The 20,244-nt window shown below is 34.7% G+C and overlaps 1 protein-coding gene across 5 annotated transcripts in view; it reads right to left on the minus strand.

Moving 5' to 3' along the window:
• The window catches only part of RTTN (rotatin), a 204,391-nt gene that overhangs the window by 73,280 nt on the left and 110,867 nt on the right, over window positions 1-20,244 (minus strand). For all 5 annotated transcript variants that reach the window (XR_008516017.2, XM_024236082.3, XM_054538073.2 and 2 more), the window contains 5 exons: window positions 18,493-18,621; window positions 17,926-18,036; window positions 13,797-13,955; window positions 12,492-12,563; window positions 1,246-1,435 (listed from right to left, as the gene is read on the minus strand). Coding sequence is in view for 4 of the 5 variants with exons in the window: in XM_024236082.3 (XP_024091850.3) it covers window positions 1,246-1,435; window positions 12,492-12,563; window positions 13,797-13,955; window positions 17,926-18,036; window positions 18,493-18,621 (661 nt within the window). In the remaining variant the exon portion in view is untranslated. The remainder of the gene's footprint in view (window positions 1-1,245; window positions 1,436-12,491; window positions 12,564-13,796; window positions 13,956-17,925; window positions 18,037-18,492; window positions 18,622-20,244) is intronic.

Here is a 20,244-nt window from a genome sequence, read left to right on the forward strand (position 1 = left end):
CTTATATGGATCTGGCTTCTAAGATAGACCACTATTTAAAAAAAAAAAAAAATCTAAGGAAAGAGTTTTTTTTAATGTGCATAAGAATCACTGAGAGCTTGCTAAAGCAGCTGCTTCAGCCCCAGCCCCAGAGGCTCCAATACCCCAGGTCAGAGTGGAAGCCCTGAGTGTTCACTTCTAACAAGTTCACAGGAGATGCCAATGCTGTTAGTTTAAGGGCCATGCTCTAAGTAACTGATCCAGAGAAATCTAAACAATTAAGTGAGTCACTTTTCTAAGAGGGATATTTAAAATGTTCAAAACTTCATCAAATCTCATTTTCTTGATTCCTCCAAGAAGTAAAACAGAAAAGTGAATCACACATTCACACTTAATAATTTGGGGATAAAGGAACTTCATGTCTTCAACTTACTCTTAAATGGCTCAGAAAGAATATATATAGATCACACATATCCGTTTATTTATACACACATAAACACACGTGGTAGGATGTAAATACAGTAAAATGTTAACATTTGAGAATTTTTTTGTACTATTCCTGAAGCTTTTCTGTACGTCTGAAACTATGGCAAGATTCTAAAAAATTATTATAAAAATGAATTTAAAAATAAAAGCTATTTATATTATTAAATTACTATTTATTACAAGATATAATTATTTTTATGTGCTCAGATCTTATACTTAGCAAATCTATGAGAACCTACAAACAAAAGTAATAAAAAGGTTTCAGGAAAATATTGTGACAAATAAATAACATACTAAAATAAATAACTTTCTGATACACGAGCAAAATGAATTAGAAAATATAGTGGGAAAAAGTCTCATTCACAAGAAGGATAAAAAAACTGTACATTGCCTAGAAGTGAAAGTTCCAAAAAAGTTTGAGACGTTAATAGAGAAAGAAACTATAAAACTGTACTGATGGGCAAAACTTATAAAATATTAATAAGATGTCAAAAATAACTTCCATGAAGAATTTATAACATAGAAAAATGCTTGTAGAATATTTAGCGAAAGAAGGAAATACAAAAATGTACACAAGATATGAACATAATTACATAAAACAAAGGCTATACAGAGAAAGAAGACTGGAAGAAAATACATCTCTCTGGGTGGTAGAACTGGAAATGAATGTTTTCCCTGTATACTTTCATTTTTCAAATTTTTAAAACAAATGTATGTATTTTTAACAGTTTTTAAAAGTTACATATTACAAAAATAAAAACATAAAGATATTGTACTTACCATTTAAATCATTGCTTTCTGAATTTCTATCAAAAGCAGAAAAATTCAAATCAAACATACACCGTCCTAGGTAACAATGTTTTACCATCTGATTCAAATGTTCATAAAAATGGCAGTGATATAAAAGAGCCTGAAGGGCAGGTTTTCCGATGAGCGATAGGCCAGAGTCCTCATCATGGACACAGGGACCCTGTAGGAAAAGAGGGAAAGAAGGAGACACTGATTTATCCAACAATTTCCTTAAAAAGATCCATTGTCTCCTCTCAAGGAAACAAATGGGTCCCAGATGCTCCCATCTCCTTCCACTCTGCTTTTGTCCTTACACAGTTATAGCAGCCTGACCTAGGACAAATTATTCCATAATACTCTAGGTCTTTGCTGCCTAAACACCCCCGTGAAGGGACAAAGCTGATCTTTCTCTTGAGGGGCCATTTAATTTAAAATGTTTCCATGGAATGATCAGCTTTAACCAAGAAATCATATACTTGAGCCAAAAACACAATAAAAGCAGTATTTTTCAACCTAATATAATAATAAAATAATAGGTGTTAAAATATATGAAATAAGGTGGTCCATATATTATGTTCAGAATTTTTTTTTATACCTATCACTAAGCCAGGTAAAATGACAAGGTTCATCAATATCCATATGGCAAAATCTGTCGCATTACTTCCCACTGAATTAATCCTGACAAGGAAAAAAAAACACACACGTACACATAGACACACATGAACTGCCACCAGGAGGCTGAAAAGAATCTGCTATTACACAATTTTTCTCTTTGCATTTTTCCCAAACAATTTTTTACATTGTCACTTACTACTGTTCCTGGAATATCTAATAGCAAAAAGCAAGCAATGAGGATTGGTTTGAAGTTTGCAAATAATCCTATCATTAGTTTATAAACATTTCTATTTTCTGGGAAATGATAATAAAGTTAAGATTTTAAAACAGGCCATAAGAGAGAGAAAAATAAAAGATAGCAAACAGAAATTTAAGAGCTAACAGGAAAGATATGTTCAAAACATATTCCAAGTTGACCTTTAACCATAAGATTTGTATGTGTGTCTCTTCTCTCACCCTCCCCATCACCAAGAGAAGATGGATATTTTAACTTACTCTTCAGGAAGACAAAGGAATTCACAAGTTAAAGGCATGATTACACTAACAAGGTTATTTCTATTAACACTTCTTTTTAAGGACATTTACATACATCATTATAATTAAACCTCTTCAATATTCAATGTCTTTTATGACTAAGAAGTTGTTATTGATGTGTTGTAATAAATCTACCAACACTGTGAGCTTACTCGTCCTAAACAGAGCAATTTATGTGAGAAATAAGACTACTGTAATGAACAGCCAGCACATGGTGGTCACTGTCATTATTTTAAATGTAGAGGTCTAGAAGAATCAGGTAAAATGGAGAGAAATACAAAGTGAATGGGGTTATGTGGCTCCTATTTATTAACCAAGGTATATGTTACAGGTACTGGCGCCCTTTAATACATTACCTTATTTTATTATATAGAATGAAGTATTCACCCAAAATCACAGAGTCAATCTTAACATTCACAGCTTCAAGAAATTCTATCTCTTAAGCAAGTTATGACATACTTAAATGTACAAAACATGCCAAACACCCAAGAGATTTGCAATAAACTGCTTAACATCACAAATTAGAGTCCTCATTATAATAATATAGGGAAGGAATTAACAAATAAGACAAGAATCGTAGGGGGTTTACTAGCTTCGCTCCATCTAAAAAATTCAATAAATCAAAAGTGATTAATCAAAGCTGTACAAAAACTTTTTTTCAAAATATATTTTATAATGATACAAAGAACCACTTAAAAATATTTTGCCATACAGATTATATAAAATTACACAATTTTTCATATTTTTGCAAAATCATGTCTACATGAATGCTTCCTCTATCAGTTACCACAACCCAAAATTCACAAAAGTTTAATGAAAATAGACAAGAGAATGTAAACTGTATAAATCTTAAAAACAGAAAAAAACGACATTTACAGCTCTTTGAGAGCTCTTAAATCTGCTGATTCTTTATTCTGTTCAAGGCCTACTGAGGCTGATGGCTATACCAACTGTTAGGAAGACAAGAGTTACAAACCCACTGTCTTCTAAAATCTAACATTTCTTTAGTTTTTAAGTATTTTAGAAATGAGAAGTTATACATGTAAATATGATATTAGAACTCTTGCAATTATTCTCTAAATATGTAAAATTGTCACAGTGATAAAGAACCTAGTTCAATCACGTTTTCCCTTCAATAAATTAAAAATTTATTTTCTAGTTCCTATTAATATAAACACAGACTTAGAAAATATAAGTAACAAAGAAAGTCATAATAAGAGACACAAATTTATAACTAAATCTATCAATAAAGTTTAGAATCTGTTGTATTTTTCCTCTGTTTATAAATCATGGTAAAAATTATTTAGCCTACCAAGATTGAAGAAGCTAATTTAGCTTATGAACAAAAAATTTAATATCACAGAAAATAGTGCAAAAAGGTTTAAGATATGGAAATACAAAAGGAAATAAGAGAAAATAAATTCAGAGGCCTAATAAGGGACTTACAATTTCTGGAAAGATAAAATATAACACAAAAAAAGGAAAATTCATCTTAAAAGAAATAAATATGAAAAGATTTGTCAGAGCCAAAAAAAATACAGAAGATCCAAATCTTCAAATTAAGGAGCTTAATAAATGTCAAGCAAGAAAAATGGAAAAAAAGATACATAATAAAAAAAAATCCTAAAACACTGAGGACAAAGAGATGATAATGAAAGAAAACATCAGCCATAAAGAAGTAAAAAGAGTCAGATGAAAATTCAACTTCTCATCAGTAGCACTGGATGCTAGAATACAGTGAAGCAAAATTCTTGGGAGGAACAATTTTCACCAAACATATGGTAACTAACCACACTATCAATCCAGTGCAATTTAAAGACATTTTCAAATATGCAAGAACTTGTGATATTTATCTCTCATGCACTTGTCACTAGTTACCAGTACAATCATTTTGAGAATTACGACTAGGAAAAGAAATTCTAACAGAAGAGAACGGATGATTAAGAGCTTAGAAAAACTTAAGACATGAGACATGATATGGACCCACAATATAAGAAAAAACAAACAGGAACCTCAAGGGAAAATAAATCACCCAAATCAATTTCTAAATTATATTTTTATATATACATATATACACACACACGTATACATGTATACATACATACAAATACCAGAAAACTTTTCCTCTGAGTATTAGATGAGTTGGTCCTGGAAGCCGAGAAAAGAAAGTGTAATCACAGCCCACTAAGTGTCTCTGTAGTGAGTTACGGTTTTCAACTTTTAGAAGCAACCTACAGATAAAATTGAGACTGCAGATGAGAATGTAAACATAATCAACGCTCACAAAGCAAAAGTAAAAATAAAACTATTAAAGATGAGTAGTAGAAATGGAAGAGGAAAGACTGAAGAAAGGACAGGTACATCTCAGCCATGTCTTATTCATCTCAAAATGGGTTGGGGTCAAAAGATATGATGCACGGGTGACAAAACCAGGAAGAGCAAGTGTGACCAGTGGAGAAATAAGAGCAGTAATACCACTATGGTACTATGACATACCGTGGTATCTGCAGGAAACTGTGTACATGAGCTAAATCCTTAGGTACTAAAGTAGTATATGAATAAATATATTATTGCAAACATGCTATTTAGATATACAGTGGTAACTCCCTGAAGAATTAAAATCAGAGGTAAAACTGTCTCAGTGAATGGAGATGGATAGTGAATTTCACTATAAGCTCTATTAGCTTTTTTAACCATATGTATTTATTACTTGAAAAAAAAATTTCTTCTAAAAAGTTCAATTAGTGCTTTCAAAATATTTTTGAACTGCTCAAAAGAAAACCAAGTAATCTGAAATAGGCACATATTACATAAAAATTATTTTATTTTTTATTTAACTAAGCATTAAGCCTGAATCCCCATTCTCTACACTTATTAAGAGAGCTTTATAATAGAGCCAAGCCCAGGATATGCACAAAAGATGGCCAGGCTCAGGCTTTCACAGATAACTAGTGGTCCAAGGGCCAGAACAATGAAGTCTTTCATGCACACACTAGGCTCTGCTCCATACATCCATCAGTAATTGATGGGGTTATCTTCTAGCATGGTGGGGAAATTAGCGCAATCAGGTCTAATTGCTCTGTCTCAAGACATCTGTATCATGACTAGCCTTGCCCTCAGGTGAGTTCTGGGGCTGCCAGATCGTCTGCTGAATTGCCAGAGAGAGCTGAGAAGGAAAGTAAGAAAGCTCTTCAAATCACCAGAATGCCATTACAAATACATTTACAAAGAAAACTGCAAATTAATTATGTCATATCAAGCTCCAATTAATTTGAAAACATCTTTATCAAGAATGCAATAAATCAGAATATTGATTTTAAAATGCATATTATACTCCTAGTATCAGTGCTAATATACCCATTAGCCATAATTGAACAGGTACTAGAAGCAAAGTAAGAATAACATTTAAGAAGATATAATATTTTCAAGGAGAAAAATGAATTATTGTCATATATAACAAAAATGCTATAATATAATCCAAAGACTGTAAAAAATGACCCTAAATACATTAGAAATCCAAAACTACATGTAAAATATCATTACAATGATATCAGTTTACCAAGTACTCATTGTCTTCTGGAAATACTCATGATGCTTCATAACAAACATATTAAAAGATAAAAATAATACATATTAATCATATCAAATATCAAAATAATATATAACTATAAATGAGTTGACTATTTAAAACATATACACAGACAATTACTAGCTTTGTTCACTGACAGGACATAGAAGCAATGACACCCCAGGAACAATGAATACATCTAGAACGCAGATCTTGGTTTCTAAATACCATTCTCCATGAAAAGAAATCAGAGCCCTTGGAGCAAATATCTGATTCCAGGATGGAGCTGGGACAGTCTAGAACACTTTGCTGTACCAGGAGTAAGGAAATGGCTCAAATATTGATAAAGACACAAGAACCATCATGAAGAAATTTCCCCTGGCCAAAGCTAGAATTATTTGAACATTGAAACAAATAATGATAGGAACAGATTATACCCCATTAAACAAACTTAAGAATCTTCAATCCATGCTGGTGTAAATAAGTGAATCACTAAATAAGCAAGGAAGAATGAAAAGTTCTTCCTTACAGTAGCATGTAATAAACATAGAAAGAAATGATGGAATTAGAAAATCATTTGGCAACAATTCTGTAATAACTGTTTCAGATAAGAATCATGAATGGAATTTAAAACTAGGAAAACAGTGTGGAGATTTCTTAAAGAACTAAAAGTAGAACTACCAGTGGGATTCAGCAATCCCACTACTGGGTATCTACCCAGAGGAAAAGAAGTCATTATACAAAAAAGATACTTGCACACACGTGTTTATAGCAGCACAATTTGCAACTGCAAAAATGTAGAACCAATTCAAATGCCCATCAACCAATGAGTGGATAAACTGGTGTGTGTGTGTGTGTATACTACTGTGTGTGTGTGTGTGTGTGGAATACTACTATAAAAAGGAATGAATTAATGGTATTCGCAGTGATCTGGATGAGATTGGAGACTTATTCTAAGTGAAGTAACTCAGGAATGGAAAACCAAACACATGTTCTCACTCATAAGTGGGAGTTATGCTATGAGGATGCAAGGGCTTAAGAATGACACAATGGACTTTGGGGACTTGAGAGAAAAGGGTGGGAAGGGGTGAGGGATAAAAGATACAAACTGTGTGCAGTGTATACTGCTCAGGTGATGGGTACACCAAAATCTCACAAATCACCACTAAAGAACTTACTCATGTAATCAAATACCACCTGTTCCCCAAAAACCTATGAGAAAAAAAAAAAAGTAAAACAAAGCAAAACAAAAACCTAGTGAAAGAAAGTTTGATGAGAAACAGATATTTACAGTCTCAGAGCACCTCCTTCCAAAAGAAAAAACTGTAACTTTACAAAGGACAGAACAGGCAGATTCTATCTTCACTAAGTAATCAAAGTTAATATCACCAACAATGGGAAAGAGCGATATAATATCTCTTGACATGATGCACTGAGAACCCATCACTTCTATGGTTTTTCTGCCAAAAATGCGTAACTCAAATCTAAACCTGGGGAAAAGGACAAATCTAATTGAAGGATATTACAAAAAATAAGTAGCCTGCATTCTTCAAAAATGTTAAGAGCATAAATATTTAAAATTTTGAAACTATTTCAGATGAGCGAAAGCAAATATGTAAGACAAGTATATGCAATGTGTATTCCTGAACTGGATCTTGGATCCAGGATTGGATTTTTTTTTCTTTTTTTTTTTTCTATTAAAAACAGCAGTGGGACAACTGAAAATCCTTGAGTAATCTCCTAATTTTGATAATTATTATTGTGATTATGTAAGAGGATATCCTTATTTTTAGGAAATCCACACTTAAGTGTTCAGAGGAAAAGAAGCATTATGTCTACAACTCTCCAATAGTTTAGAAAGAAGACACTAGACAGAGCTGAAGTAAATGTGTAAAATAACATTTGGGGAATCTGGGTGAAGAGTATATAAAAATTGTATTGTTTCTACAAATTTCCTATAAATCTAATTTTTTTCAAAATAAAATTTAAAAAGTCTGTGTACCAATTCAAAGTCCTGTCACAAACATGGAAAGTAACTAGAGCATGAACAAGTTTATTTAAATCACAAACTGACAACCCATTATGTTATTTAAGTGCATGAAATTACCTTTTACATTTAAATGTGAGATTATTTTCAAGTGGAAAGAACTTAAATATTACTAAAATTATGCATAAGCTACCATCATCATACATAACATGATTATAACAATGTTTCCTGGGTACATGTCATCCCCCTGTAGGCCATAAGCCCAAGAGTACTAAATTGGATTATCTGTGAATCTCCAATATTTAGACACTCAACAAATGTTTACAGAAATGAACTGAGACAAATTACATCAATAATCCATCTCTAATCAATAGATTTCTTGTTATAATCAACTCTAAAATTGGTTGTTAAAGTTTCAGCGATACGGATTTGTGACACTAGTCTTCAAACTAAACCCAGTTATGAAATCCACATTCAGGAGTCTTAACTCCTAGTCAGACTGTGGGAAACTGGTCTGAAAAACACTGGACAGTTGGGAGCCACAATACAGTTTCGTGTCAACTGAACATTGGCTCAGTTTTCTCTCCTTGGCAGAGAATGCAGTATGCAGGGTTTTTGTTTTTAGAGACAGGGTTTTGTTCTGTCACCCAGGCTGCAGCACAGTGACCCAGTCATAGCTTACTGTGGCCTCAAACTCCTGGGCTCAAGCAATCCTCCTGCCTCAGTCTCCTGAATGGCTAGGGACTACAGGTGCATGCCACCATTCCAGGCCAGTTTTTAAATTTTTTTTTTTGGAGATGGGGTCTCACTATGTTGCCCAGGCTAGTCTCAAACTCTTGGGCTCAAGTGATCCTCTCACCTCAGCCTCCCCAAGTGTTGGGATTACAGGCATGAGCCACCACGCCCAGCTGGGATGTAGCTTTGAATGAGGCTGAGTTTGACTCAAGAACAAGACCAATGTTTATAAATATCCCTCTGAAAAGTTAGTGTCCTGAATATAAAAGAGCTGTGATACACCAAAGACTGACACAGCAGGAACTGGGTTCTCATATCCAGCAGGGGGCCTGGTATCAAGGCCCCTGGTAGGAGTGCTGGATGCCAAGGGAAGCCAGGCCGAGATACTTCATCTGCTCCTCCTCTTGGTGACCACCCCACTTCCAGTATGCTTCTGCATCCACAGAAAAATAAAAGGAGACTTATGCTACGAAAATTAAGGTTTTATTTCTAACTGTATTTACTTATGATATTAAGACCAAAAGGATAACTCAAATGTTTTGCACATTTTAATGAACCAGTCAAGACAGATGGAGCACTTACTTTCTCTGTGGTAGGGGTTGAGAGAAACATTTTTAAAAATATAAAAAATGTAGCCCTGTCAGAAACAAACATTCTACTTAGGAAGATTAAGTTAAATGATAAGAAATAATGCAAATATGGAAAATAACCTTATTTAGTGGTAAGACACTAAATGTTAGTGTCTTTAAAAGGAAGATTAAAATGGGAATTGCAGTGGTTGGTAAAATTATTTAATACTTTAAAAAAATAAATTGTTTTAAATTATTTACCTCCCATCTTGTCCGAGAAAAGATTTAAGGCCCATTACAAGGAAAGGTAAATTGTAACACGATAGTAAATGCATACCAGGGATAAAAGAAAGAAAAAAGCCAGAGATATGAAAAAAGTGCAACCATGAATAAAGCTTAGAAGGTAAGCTGGGTGTGGCAGCACGTGCCTGGGGTCCTAGCTACTCAGGAGGCTGAGGCAAGCGTATCTCTTGAGCCCAGGAATTCAAGGCCAGCCTGGACAACACAGTGAGACCCCGTCTTTTTTTTTTAAGTACATACAGAAAAAGTCACAATTGATAAAAGGGCTCTACTTTCTGGCATCTAACAATAAAAGGGAAACTCGGCTATAATACTATTCATAATTTATATATGCGTATTATTACTACTCACAACAATTCTAGATCATGACATGAAGTAGGAATTTATGCTACTGTGCAGGGGAAGGAGAGGAAAAGGAGTAGTAATTATAAATAGAATGCCTCAGAAAGCCTATGAAACAAGAGCACTAGTGGGCATTAATTCAGACTGCAGGCAGGAAACAAAGTGCAAAGCAATAGAAGCAATTCTCTTTGTTAAAAAAAAAAATCAAATATTTACCTCAACCAAAATAAAATTTTAACAAGGCTCCTAAACATGCTGTTTCATGCTATATCCTCCAAAATACTATGAAAGGTACACTAAAATAAGTAAATGAAACATTTTGTTGAATAAGATTATTATTCATAATTCTACCAAAGACTGTTTGAATTTTAAAATACTGGCTACGTGGCCCCTTTTTCATGGTTGCGAAGGACCATGTGTCCCACTAGCTGCACCCAGAGACAACCATCTTGTTTCCTTCTTGCAGCAGCTGTTTCTACTTTGGAATTTCAGACCCCACTAAACTTTCTTAAAATTGCATGACAGATATACTGAGTTAACTATTTTCACTGCCAAGGAAGGACACTTAAACAAACAAAAATAACCAAAAAAAAAAAAAAAAACTGAAAAGAGAGGAAGAAAATCTGAGTTTATTAAAAACCATACAAGATTGTCCTTATTTCTCTAATTTTTAAGACTAGTAAAAGTTGTAATCAAGTATTGTTTGGGACAGCAGTGGCTCTCCAACTTTTTTATTTTGGCCAAAAGGCCAAAACTCCAAAAGCTAACTTAAATCACTATTTTCCACTTTTTAGTAGAAAATGATTTCCATGATGAAGACTGAAGAATAACAAAACCAACAAACAGCAGTAAGCATGCCACCAGCAACAAACAGAAACTTTACTATTTAATTTCTAAGAGAAAAATATGAACAGTTACATATGGTTCTGTATTATAACATAATGTCCCAGGAACTTTAATATAACTTTAATATACTCTGCCTTTATACTTATTTCAATAATTAAAAATTCATTGGTAGTACATCACCAAGTATATCCATGTACATGGGTCACTAGTTTAACAATAGGAGTAGAGATGATTTGTATTTGAGCCAAAAACAACATGTTTTAAAATGCAGTCTCCGGATAACAGGTACCAAAACTACTACACTATTAATATAACTATTAATCCTGCATATTCCCTCTAGTTTTGTCTCCTGGTTTTATTACAACATGGAAAGTAGATAAGCAGCCATTATCAGAAGGCAATGTTAAAGAAATTGCGAGCAAATTACAAGCCTGGGATTTACAATGACTGGTAGAGGTACCCTGGGTTTGTAAAGTTTGGAGAGGTAAGCCTTCCAAGAGTTATATGCTACCTGGGCCTTGACAACCACCTGGATTCACGCTTCGGGTCATGTGTGGAAACTTGCCCTTGCTATGGCTCACCATGTTTCACTAACTCCTCTAAGAGTATAATCTAATTAAAACTTAAAAATAAACCTTAGATTTATAAAGGATTCTGAGGAGTGAGGTGTAGCAATATGATAAATATATACCTATAAGGTGAAAATACATGGATAGGTAAAAGAACAGAAACAGGACATCTTATCTCCCCAATGAGTGTACTTTTGTATCTTCCAAATTATCTAAAAATGCAGCAACATGGATGGAGGTGGAGGCCATTATCCAAAATAACTAACTCAAAAATAGAAAATCAAATATTGCATGTTCTCACGTGTAAGTGGGAGCTAACCAATGAATACACATGGACATAAAGATAGAAATAACAGACACAGAGACTCCCAAGGAGGGAATAGGGGAGGCGGCTGAGGTTAAAAATTACCTAACTGGGTACAATGTTCAATATTTGGGTAATGAGTACACGAGAACCCCAATCCCCACCATTACGCAATATACTTATGTAACAAACATGTACATGTATCCCATGAAGCTACAATTTTTTTTTAATGTAAGCTATAAAAATGTTAGGTAACTATTTACTGATGTGATGTTCAGCACATGAAACTGAAAGTTAACCCAACAGAAACCAAAGAAAGATAAACTATAACCCGCACTGTGCACTAACCTAGAAAAGGAAAAAAAGATGTTAACATCAACACATATTTAACTATCTACAAATTTGTTTATTATTACTAAATTAGAGAAGTAATATAGCAAAGTGGGTAGGAGACTGCCTAGACTCAAAGCAAAGGCATACCACTGACTAATCACACAGCTAGTGTGATTTAGGACAAACTATTTAAACTCTCTGTGCAAAACTCCCTAAGCTTAGAAATTGAGGATAGTAACAGTTCACAATTCAAACAATTATACAAGTTACTATGTCTTACATTTCTAGAAGAGTGCCTAAAACATAGTAAACATATGTTAACTATTATTATTTGTTTTAAATTATTTTGAACACTATAGAGAAGAATTTTTAAGTATGGTCAGCATAAGAAGAAAAATTCTACATTCTACTTTAAGAGACCCTTGTTGTCTTTTACATAGTTTCATCAGTAATGAAATATATTACTTATGCTGAAAATTCATCACCAATTAATTTGAAATATCTACTAGGTTGATAATTGTTTAAAATCACCCACCTGCCAAGTATAATCCTTTATAATTTCTGCAGGCATTGGAATTACAAGGAGATTCTGAAGAATAAATGCAGCCTGAAAATGTAAAAAAAAAAAAGGTCAATACTGCCATCTTGTTGTCATCTCTGAAATAACCAATATATTGTAATGTAATAGCAAAAGACATATTTCTGGTCAATTGCACATGCTGAGAGGTCATTATGAGAATTGTCAAACTGTATTTCTTGTTAGGTGATGACTTTGTTAGGTAATGACCTAACAGTATATGAAATTATTTCATCAGGAAATATATTTTTTCCTATTTCAGAATTCAGCTTTATTAAAAAATGATTTGTATAACACAGACTCTTCTGGTAGCATTTAAGAAATATAATTTTAGGTTTCTACTATGCCCTTTCAGATTATACACACACACACACACCCCCCTCTCCCCAGCTTTCTCCCTTCTCTTATACAGACTCCTTTCAATAAAAACTTTCTAACTAGAAATACAAACCACAAATGTCCAACTTGACTGACTAGATCCTGAAGATGATCAAATTAAATAATCATACAAATAGAAGCATTGATTGTCTACTTAATGAAAGATGATGTAACTATAATGGGAGAATGACAGGATTAACAGGAGGAGTCTAAGAAACTGACATTTCCAACCATGACAACTAGAAGTGACGGAAAAGCTTTAAAGTTCATAAATCAAGAAGCAGCCATAAATATAAACATTACTACTTAAAAACATGAAGGCAAATAGCAAGAAAACTAGCCTTTTGAGCTTGGAACTGGGGACTGCTAATGGTGGACCCAGGAGCTGCTGTTTTTTTTATAAGCCTCTAAATACAATTTGATTATTGTTTTAAAACCATTTACATGAATCATTACTTTAATAAAAGCAACAATAAAAAAACCCACAAGCTATTAGAAAGAATTAAAATAGGGTTTATTTTTCCCTCTCATGTTATATGATAAATACCACAAAGAGAGTTATTTTGACAGCCTCTTATCTATACTAAGCTTCATAAATATTAGAGACCCATAAATGCTGAGATAATATAAAGGTAATTTTTCCTGTGAACTACTTTTCAATGCATAATAAAAAAGTTTACACTACAATGTAGTATATTCCGATTTTATCGTATCGGAAGGAAGGACTCCAGTTTTTCCTGTGCATGAATACCTTAATCCTCTTCTTGGGTTTTCACAGGCAGAAGAGATCATGGTCAGTGGTCAGTCCACCATGTTGAGCAGGAGTCAAGTATGGATACTATCACAAATAATTTCTAAGGAAAAAAGGAGAAAAGACAGACATACCTCCCGGCGCACCATGCTACATTCTGACTGGTCCAGAAGAATGTTCACCACAGTTCCCCAGAGCCCACCGGAAATGTTCTGACAACTGTTTGCTAAGGCCACACAGCCAGTTTCAAGGGTGGTCAGTGCTGATCCTAATCCCAGTGAAGTGAATCTCACCTGTTCAAATTAAAGAGAAAGTTGTTGAATTAAATAAGCTTTTTTTCCTAACATGAATTCTTAGTTTTTCTGGTACATAAATATCATACTTTAAAAAAATATGCCACTGGTTTTACGATCCTAAATTATAAAAGACATCTATAGAAGACAGTGTCCTCCATTCCATGATTCAAGAAAGCAATAATATAGGAAAAATTAAATATAAGCAAATTTCAAAGCAAAGTAAAACTGGGTATAAAAAGATGCATAAAAATTATAGTTTGCAAGCCTTTTTCCAGGGAAAGCATAGGGCACTTACTTTTCATGAACACAATTTCAATTTATTCTTCATTCTTAAAAAAGGTAGCTATTCTTTGTTCTACCTTTCTTAATTTTTTAGTGTTTCTTTCAAATAAATGATTTTAACTTTCTTAAAACTTCTAGACAAAAAGGCAATTATCATTTTACAAGGCATTTCATATTTTCCTCAAAAGTTATTCAAGAGAAAAACGTTTCCAAATAAGATTGATGTGGTATAATACACTTGCTGTAGAACCACTGCTGTTCAAGCCACACGTTTTGGTAAATTTCTGAATTCTAACCCAAAAATATAGTTTCAATGACAGCTATAGAATTGTAAAAAAATGCAGTCATAAAATAGTCAAGTAGTAAATCCAAGTTCAATGTGACTAAAAAATGTATTTCAAATATTTCTATAAATAAGATTTTATTATAATAGCATATTTTGCTTGAAAAAAGTAAACAACTGGCTAAAACTGGAAAGAAATAATACAAAATTTTGTATTGTAATGCAAATGCAATTTTTTGCATTTAATTTAATTTCATTACATGACACTTAAGTGTTGCATGTCTATAATTTCCAGATCCTTTTCAAATGTTTCAAAATGGCTAAGCTTCTCCAATAATTTTCTACTCTTCTGAAGGTAATAGATACTATAACCTTTTCTCTTTTATATTTTCAATCTATACTCGAACAAATTTGATTGAAAATGAGGGTGCTGTGCACTGAACTGTGTCTCCTCAAAACTTGTATGCTGAAGCCCTAATCCCCAAACTGTATTTGGAGACAGAGCTATTAGGTGATTACAGTTAAATGAGGTTATAAGGGTGGGACCCTATTGCACTAGGAATAGTGGCCTCAGGAAGGAGAGAAATCTTTCTCCATGTGCATGCTCCAAGGAGCACACAGTGAGAAGGTGGCCCTCTGTAAATCAGGAAGAGTGCCCTCACCAGAAACCAACCATGCTGACACTCTGATCTTGGACTTGCAGCCTCTAGAACTGTAAGAAATAAATTTCTGTTTTTAAGCCACCCAGAGGATGGTATTTTGTTATGGAAGCCTGAGCACACTAATACAGATTTTTGTACCAAGGAGTGGGGATGCTGCTGAAACAAATGCCTAAACACATGAAAGTGACTTTGGCACTGGGTAATGGGTCACAGGCTAGAAGAGTTTTGAGGTGGATGCCAGAAACGTAGACATGGGTAATTCTCATGAGATCTCAGACAAAAATGAGGAAAGTGTTATTTAAAAAAGGTTACTTGAGGAAAGGCAATCCTTGTTATAAAGTAGCAAGAAAACTGGTTAAGCTGTGGTCATGTTCTAGTGTTTTGTGGAAGGCAGAACTTGTGAGCAATGAAATTGGATATTTAGCTGAGAAGATTTCTAAGCAAAATGTTGAAAAATTGGCTTGGTTCCTCCTGATTGCTTATAGCAAAATGCAAAGGGAGAGAGATGAATTAAAGAAGGAATTAAGAATGGGTAAGCAAAAAGAAACAAGAACAAGATTTGAAAAATTCTCAGCCTATCTGTGCAAAAAAAATGAGAAAGCTTGTTCTAAAGAGAACATGGAGGGTGTGGCTGAATAACCATTTAAGAAAGAGATCACGGGTGCAATTCATGGACTTAATCAGACATCTCAGCAGAAGCCAGGAATAGAGATGGGATTATATCAGCAAAGACACTGCCAGTTTGAACTAAAGAGGACAGAGAAAGATGCAGAGAATGAAGGAAAGCTGTTGGACTTCCTGGATTCTGTAAGCAAATGTGTGCTACAGTGGTCCCTCCCTTATCCATGGGAAATACATTCCAAGACCCCCAGTGGATGCCTGAAACCACAGATAGTGCTGAGCCCTATAACTACTATGTTTTCTCCTACACATACATATCTATGGTAAAGTTTACAAATTAGGCACAGTAAGAGATTAACAACAATAACTAAAAATAAACTAGAACAATTACAACAATATACTATAATACAAACTATATAAATGTGGTCTCTCTCTCAAAATTATCTTATTGTATTGCACTCAGCCTTCTTGTATTGATGTGAGATGATACAACGATTACATAAAGAGATGAGGTGAGGTGAATGATGTAGGCATTGTGAGGGAGGGTTTGGCTACTACTGATCTGCAGGCTGCTTTTGGAAAATGAAACCTCTGATAAGGGACGACTACTGTACTGTTCAATGAAAAGTAAGAATGACCCAAAAAATGATTCACAGATCACCAGGCTGCTAATCCCACCACAGGACTGGGGGGTGGCTTTTCCTCCTTGGTTTCAAAGACCTCTGATTTCTGTGGGCCAGAATGATCACCCTGCCCAGTGCTTCAGGAACATGGCTGCCCTTGAAGACAGCTTTATGGGTGGGGCTCTTGAAGACAGCCGAAGGGATCGGGTCACCCCACAGAGCCATCTAGACAGATGCTGTCACTCTGGTGGGCCTGTAAGGTACAGCATCAAGCCAAAGAACATTATCCTTGAGCATTAACATCTAATGAAATTTGCTTTGCTAGGCTTTGGACTTGCTTGGGACTCATCACTTCTTCCTTTTTTCCTATTTCTCTCTTTTGGAATGGGAATGTCTATTCTACCATCATCTTTTGGAAGCACATAACTTGTATGGGTTCACAGGTTCACACCTGGAGAAGAATTCTGTCTCAGGAGGGTTTATATCTGGAGACTTACCCAGATGTGGTTTAGATGATATTTAGATGAGATTTTGGACTTCAGACTTTACAGTTGATTTTGGAAGAAGTTAAGACTTTTGAGATTGTTGAGGGAGAATAAAAGCATTTTGCATGGAAGAAGAACATGAAGTTCAGGGGCTCAGGGGTGGAAAACTATGAACTGAATTGCATCCCTCCAAAACTCATATGTTGAAGCCTTTATGCTCAAGTGACTACATTTGAAGATAGGGTTTCTAGGAGATAATTAAGGTTTAATGAGATCGTAAGGGAGTGGTCCTATCTCAATAAGACTGGTAACCTTATAAAAAAAAAAAAAGATAAATCTGTCTCTATACCACTCCTCCCTCCCCTGCCCCACACACATGGACCAAGGAAAGGCCATGTGAATACACAGCAAGAAGGCAGCCGTCTAGAAGCCAGAAGAAGAGCCCTCACCAGAACCTGACTATGCCGGCACCCTGATCTTGGACTTTCAGCTTCCAAAGCTTCTACAAGAAAAGAAGTTTCTGTTGTCTAAGCCACCCGGTCTGTGGTATTTTGTTATGGCAGCCTAAGCTAAAACAGGGCTTAAATAAAACATAAGGTAGAGTCACTACAATAATCCCATAATATAATTATGTATATGTATATATGTTTTGTGTCTTTTTTTTTTTTTTTTGAGATGGAGTCTTGCTCTGTCGCCCAGGCTGGAGTGCAGTGGCACAATCTCAGCTCACTGCAGGCTTCGCCTCCCAGGTTCACACCATTCTCCTGCTGCAGCCTCCCAAGTAGCTGGGACTACAGGTGCCTGCCACCACACCTGGCTAATTTTTTTATATTTTTAGTAGAGATGGGGTTTCACTGTGTTAGCCAGGATGGTCTCGATCTCCTGACCTCGTGATCTGCCCGCCTCGGCCTCCCAACGTGCTGGGATTACAGGCGTGAGCCACCGCTCCCGGCCCCGTGTCATTTGTTTTTTAATCTAAACACAATACTATTGATTCTCCTTCACACTCACCTCTGGGTCCCGATCAACCCATAATGGAATCAACCAAGCCAATCCTTGTTGAGTAGGAATATGTTCTTCACTATGACTACCCAAAGGCAAGAACCAAAGTGACATCCACTCCTAGAGGGAAAAAAGGGAAACAGAAATACTTTAGGTAAGTTTCTAAAAATAAAATGCAGGAAGGTTAAAACAAGAATTTGTAATGAAAACAACATGAAAATGTATTTTAGACTTGGTTTTAATCCATTATTCAGTCAAAAAAGGCAAACAAAAAAAATCTGTTTCTCTTTAAAAAGTTAAACATAACAATTTTTTGACAGAAGCTATTTTTCCCATAATGTAGACAAAATGTAGTTTTCCAGTGGATGCACATTTGAATCAATTTCAAATAAGATTCAGATTTGTTAATATACAACTTCTAAGAAATATTCTAGTCAAAAATCATTCTTGTTTCCTAAAAAGAAAAGTCAAAAGAGACATTTTCATGTAGCAAGTATATATGCTTGAAATGTGTTGGACACAGCACATTCCCTTTCAAGCAAATGTTTAGAAGATAGACAGCCTTAATGTGCTCACCGAGCTCCCAGCCTGGGCCATCATCTCATGGGATAAGTGAAGCAAGCAAAGAATTGTGCTCTTTGTAACACCTTTTCCCATGAAGGACATAGCATTTCCTCCACGCTCCACATAAAAAGAAGTAATGACCTGAAAAACAAATGGAAACAGTTTCATGGTGGCTTTATTCTTAATGGTACATAAAGATAAATATATAACTGTCTACTGACTTGTATGAATTGAATCCTTACCTTATAAAGTTGTAATATTTTTAGTTTATATACTTAAAAATGAATAAGATGGTAAATTTCATGTTATGGGTATTTTACCATTGTTAAAAGAAAATATTCTTCAGCCTACATAACATAGCAAGACCCAGTCTACTTTAAAAAAGAAAAAAATTACCCAGGCATGGCAGTGGACACCTATAGTCCCAGCTACTGGGGAAGCTGAGGAGGGAGGATCACTTGAGCCTGGGAGCTGGAGCTTGCGGTGAGCTATGATTGCACCACTGCACTTGGCCTAAGTTACAGAGTGAGATTCTGTAATTTTTCAAAACAAAAACAAAAATTCTTAGTTTCAATATTTTTCCTTTTAAAGTCTGTAAAAAAAAAAAAAAGATGTGTGATGCCCTCCTAGTACACAGTTGTAACTTAGAATATGCTTATAATATTTTTAAAAATGTTATAGCATCCTTTTAAAGAGTTCATAAATAATTTGTGCTGGTTTTCAAGGGGAATGCTTCCAGCTTTTGCTCATTCAGTATGATATTGGTTGTGGGTTTGTCATAAATAGGTCTTATTATTTTGAGATATGTTTCATCAATACCTAGTTTATTGAGAATTTTTAGCATGAAGCGATGTTGAATTTTATCGAAGGCCTTTTCTGCATCTATTGAGATAATCACGTGGTTTTTCTCATTGGTTCTGTTTATGTGATGGATTACATTTATTGATTTGCATATGTTGAACGGGCCTTGCATCCCAGGGATGAAGCTGACTTGATCATGGTGGATAAGCTTTTTGATGTGCTGCTGGATTCGGTTTGCCAGTCTTTTACTGAGGATTTTGCATTGATGTTCATCAGTGATAATGACCTGAAAATTTCTTTTTTTGTTGTGTCTCTGCCAGATTTTGGTATCAGGATGATGCTGGTCTCATAAAATGAGTTAGGGAGGATTCCCTCTTTTCTATCATTTGGAATAGTTTCAGAAGGAATGGTACCAGCTCCTCTTTGTACCTCTGGTAGAATTCGGCTATGAACCCCTCTGGTCCTTTTCTTGATTGGTAGGCTATTAATTACTGCCTCAATTTCAGAGCCTGTTATTGGTCTATTCAAGGAATTCAACTTCTTCCTGGTTTAGTCTTGGGAGGGTGTATGTGTCCAGGAATTTATCCATTTCTTCTAGATTTTCTAGTTTTTTTGCATAGAGGTGTTTATAATATTCTCTGACGGTAGTTTGGATTTCTGTGGGATCAGTGCTGATCTCCCCTTTATCATTTTTTATTGTGTCTATTTGATTCTTCTCTCTTTTCTTCTTTATTAGTCAGGCTAGCAGTCTATCTATTTTGTTGATCTTTTCCAAAAAACCAGCTCCTGGATTCATTGATTTTTTTTTTGAAGGGTTTTTTGTGTCTCTTGTCGCCTTCAGTTCTGCTCTGATCTTAGTTATTTCTTGTCTTCTGCTAGCTTTTGAATTTGTTTGCTGTTGCTTCTCTAGTTCTTCTAATTGTGATGTTAGGGTGTCGATTTTAGATCTTTCCCCCTTCCTCC

The sequence above is a fragment of the Pongo abelii genome, chromosome 17 (genome assembly GCF_028885655.2).
Source record: "Pongo abelii isolate AG06213 chromosome 17, NHGRI_mPonAbe1-v2.0_pri, whole genome shotgun sequence".
NCBI classification, from domain to species: domain Eukaryota; kingdom Metazoa; phylum Chordata; class Mammalia; order Primates; family Hominidae; genus Pongo; species Pongo abelii.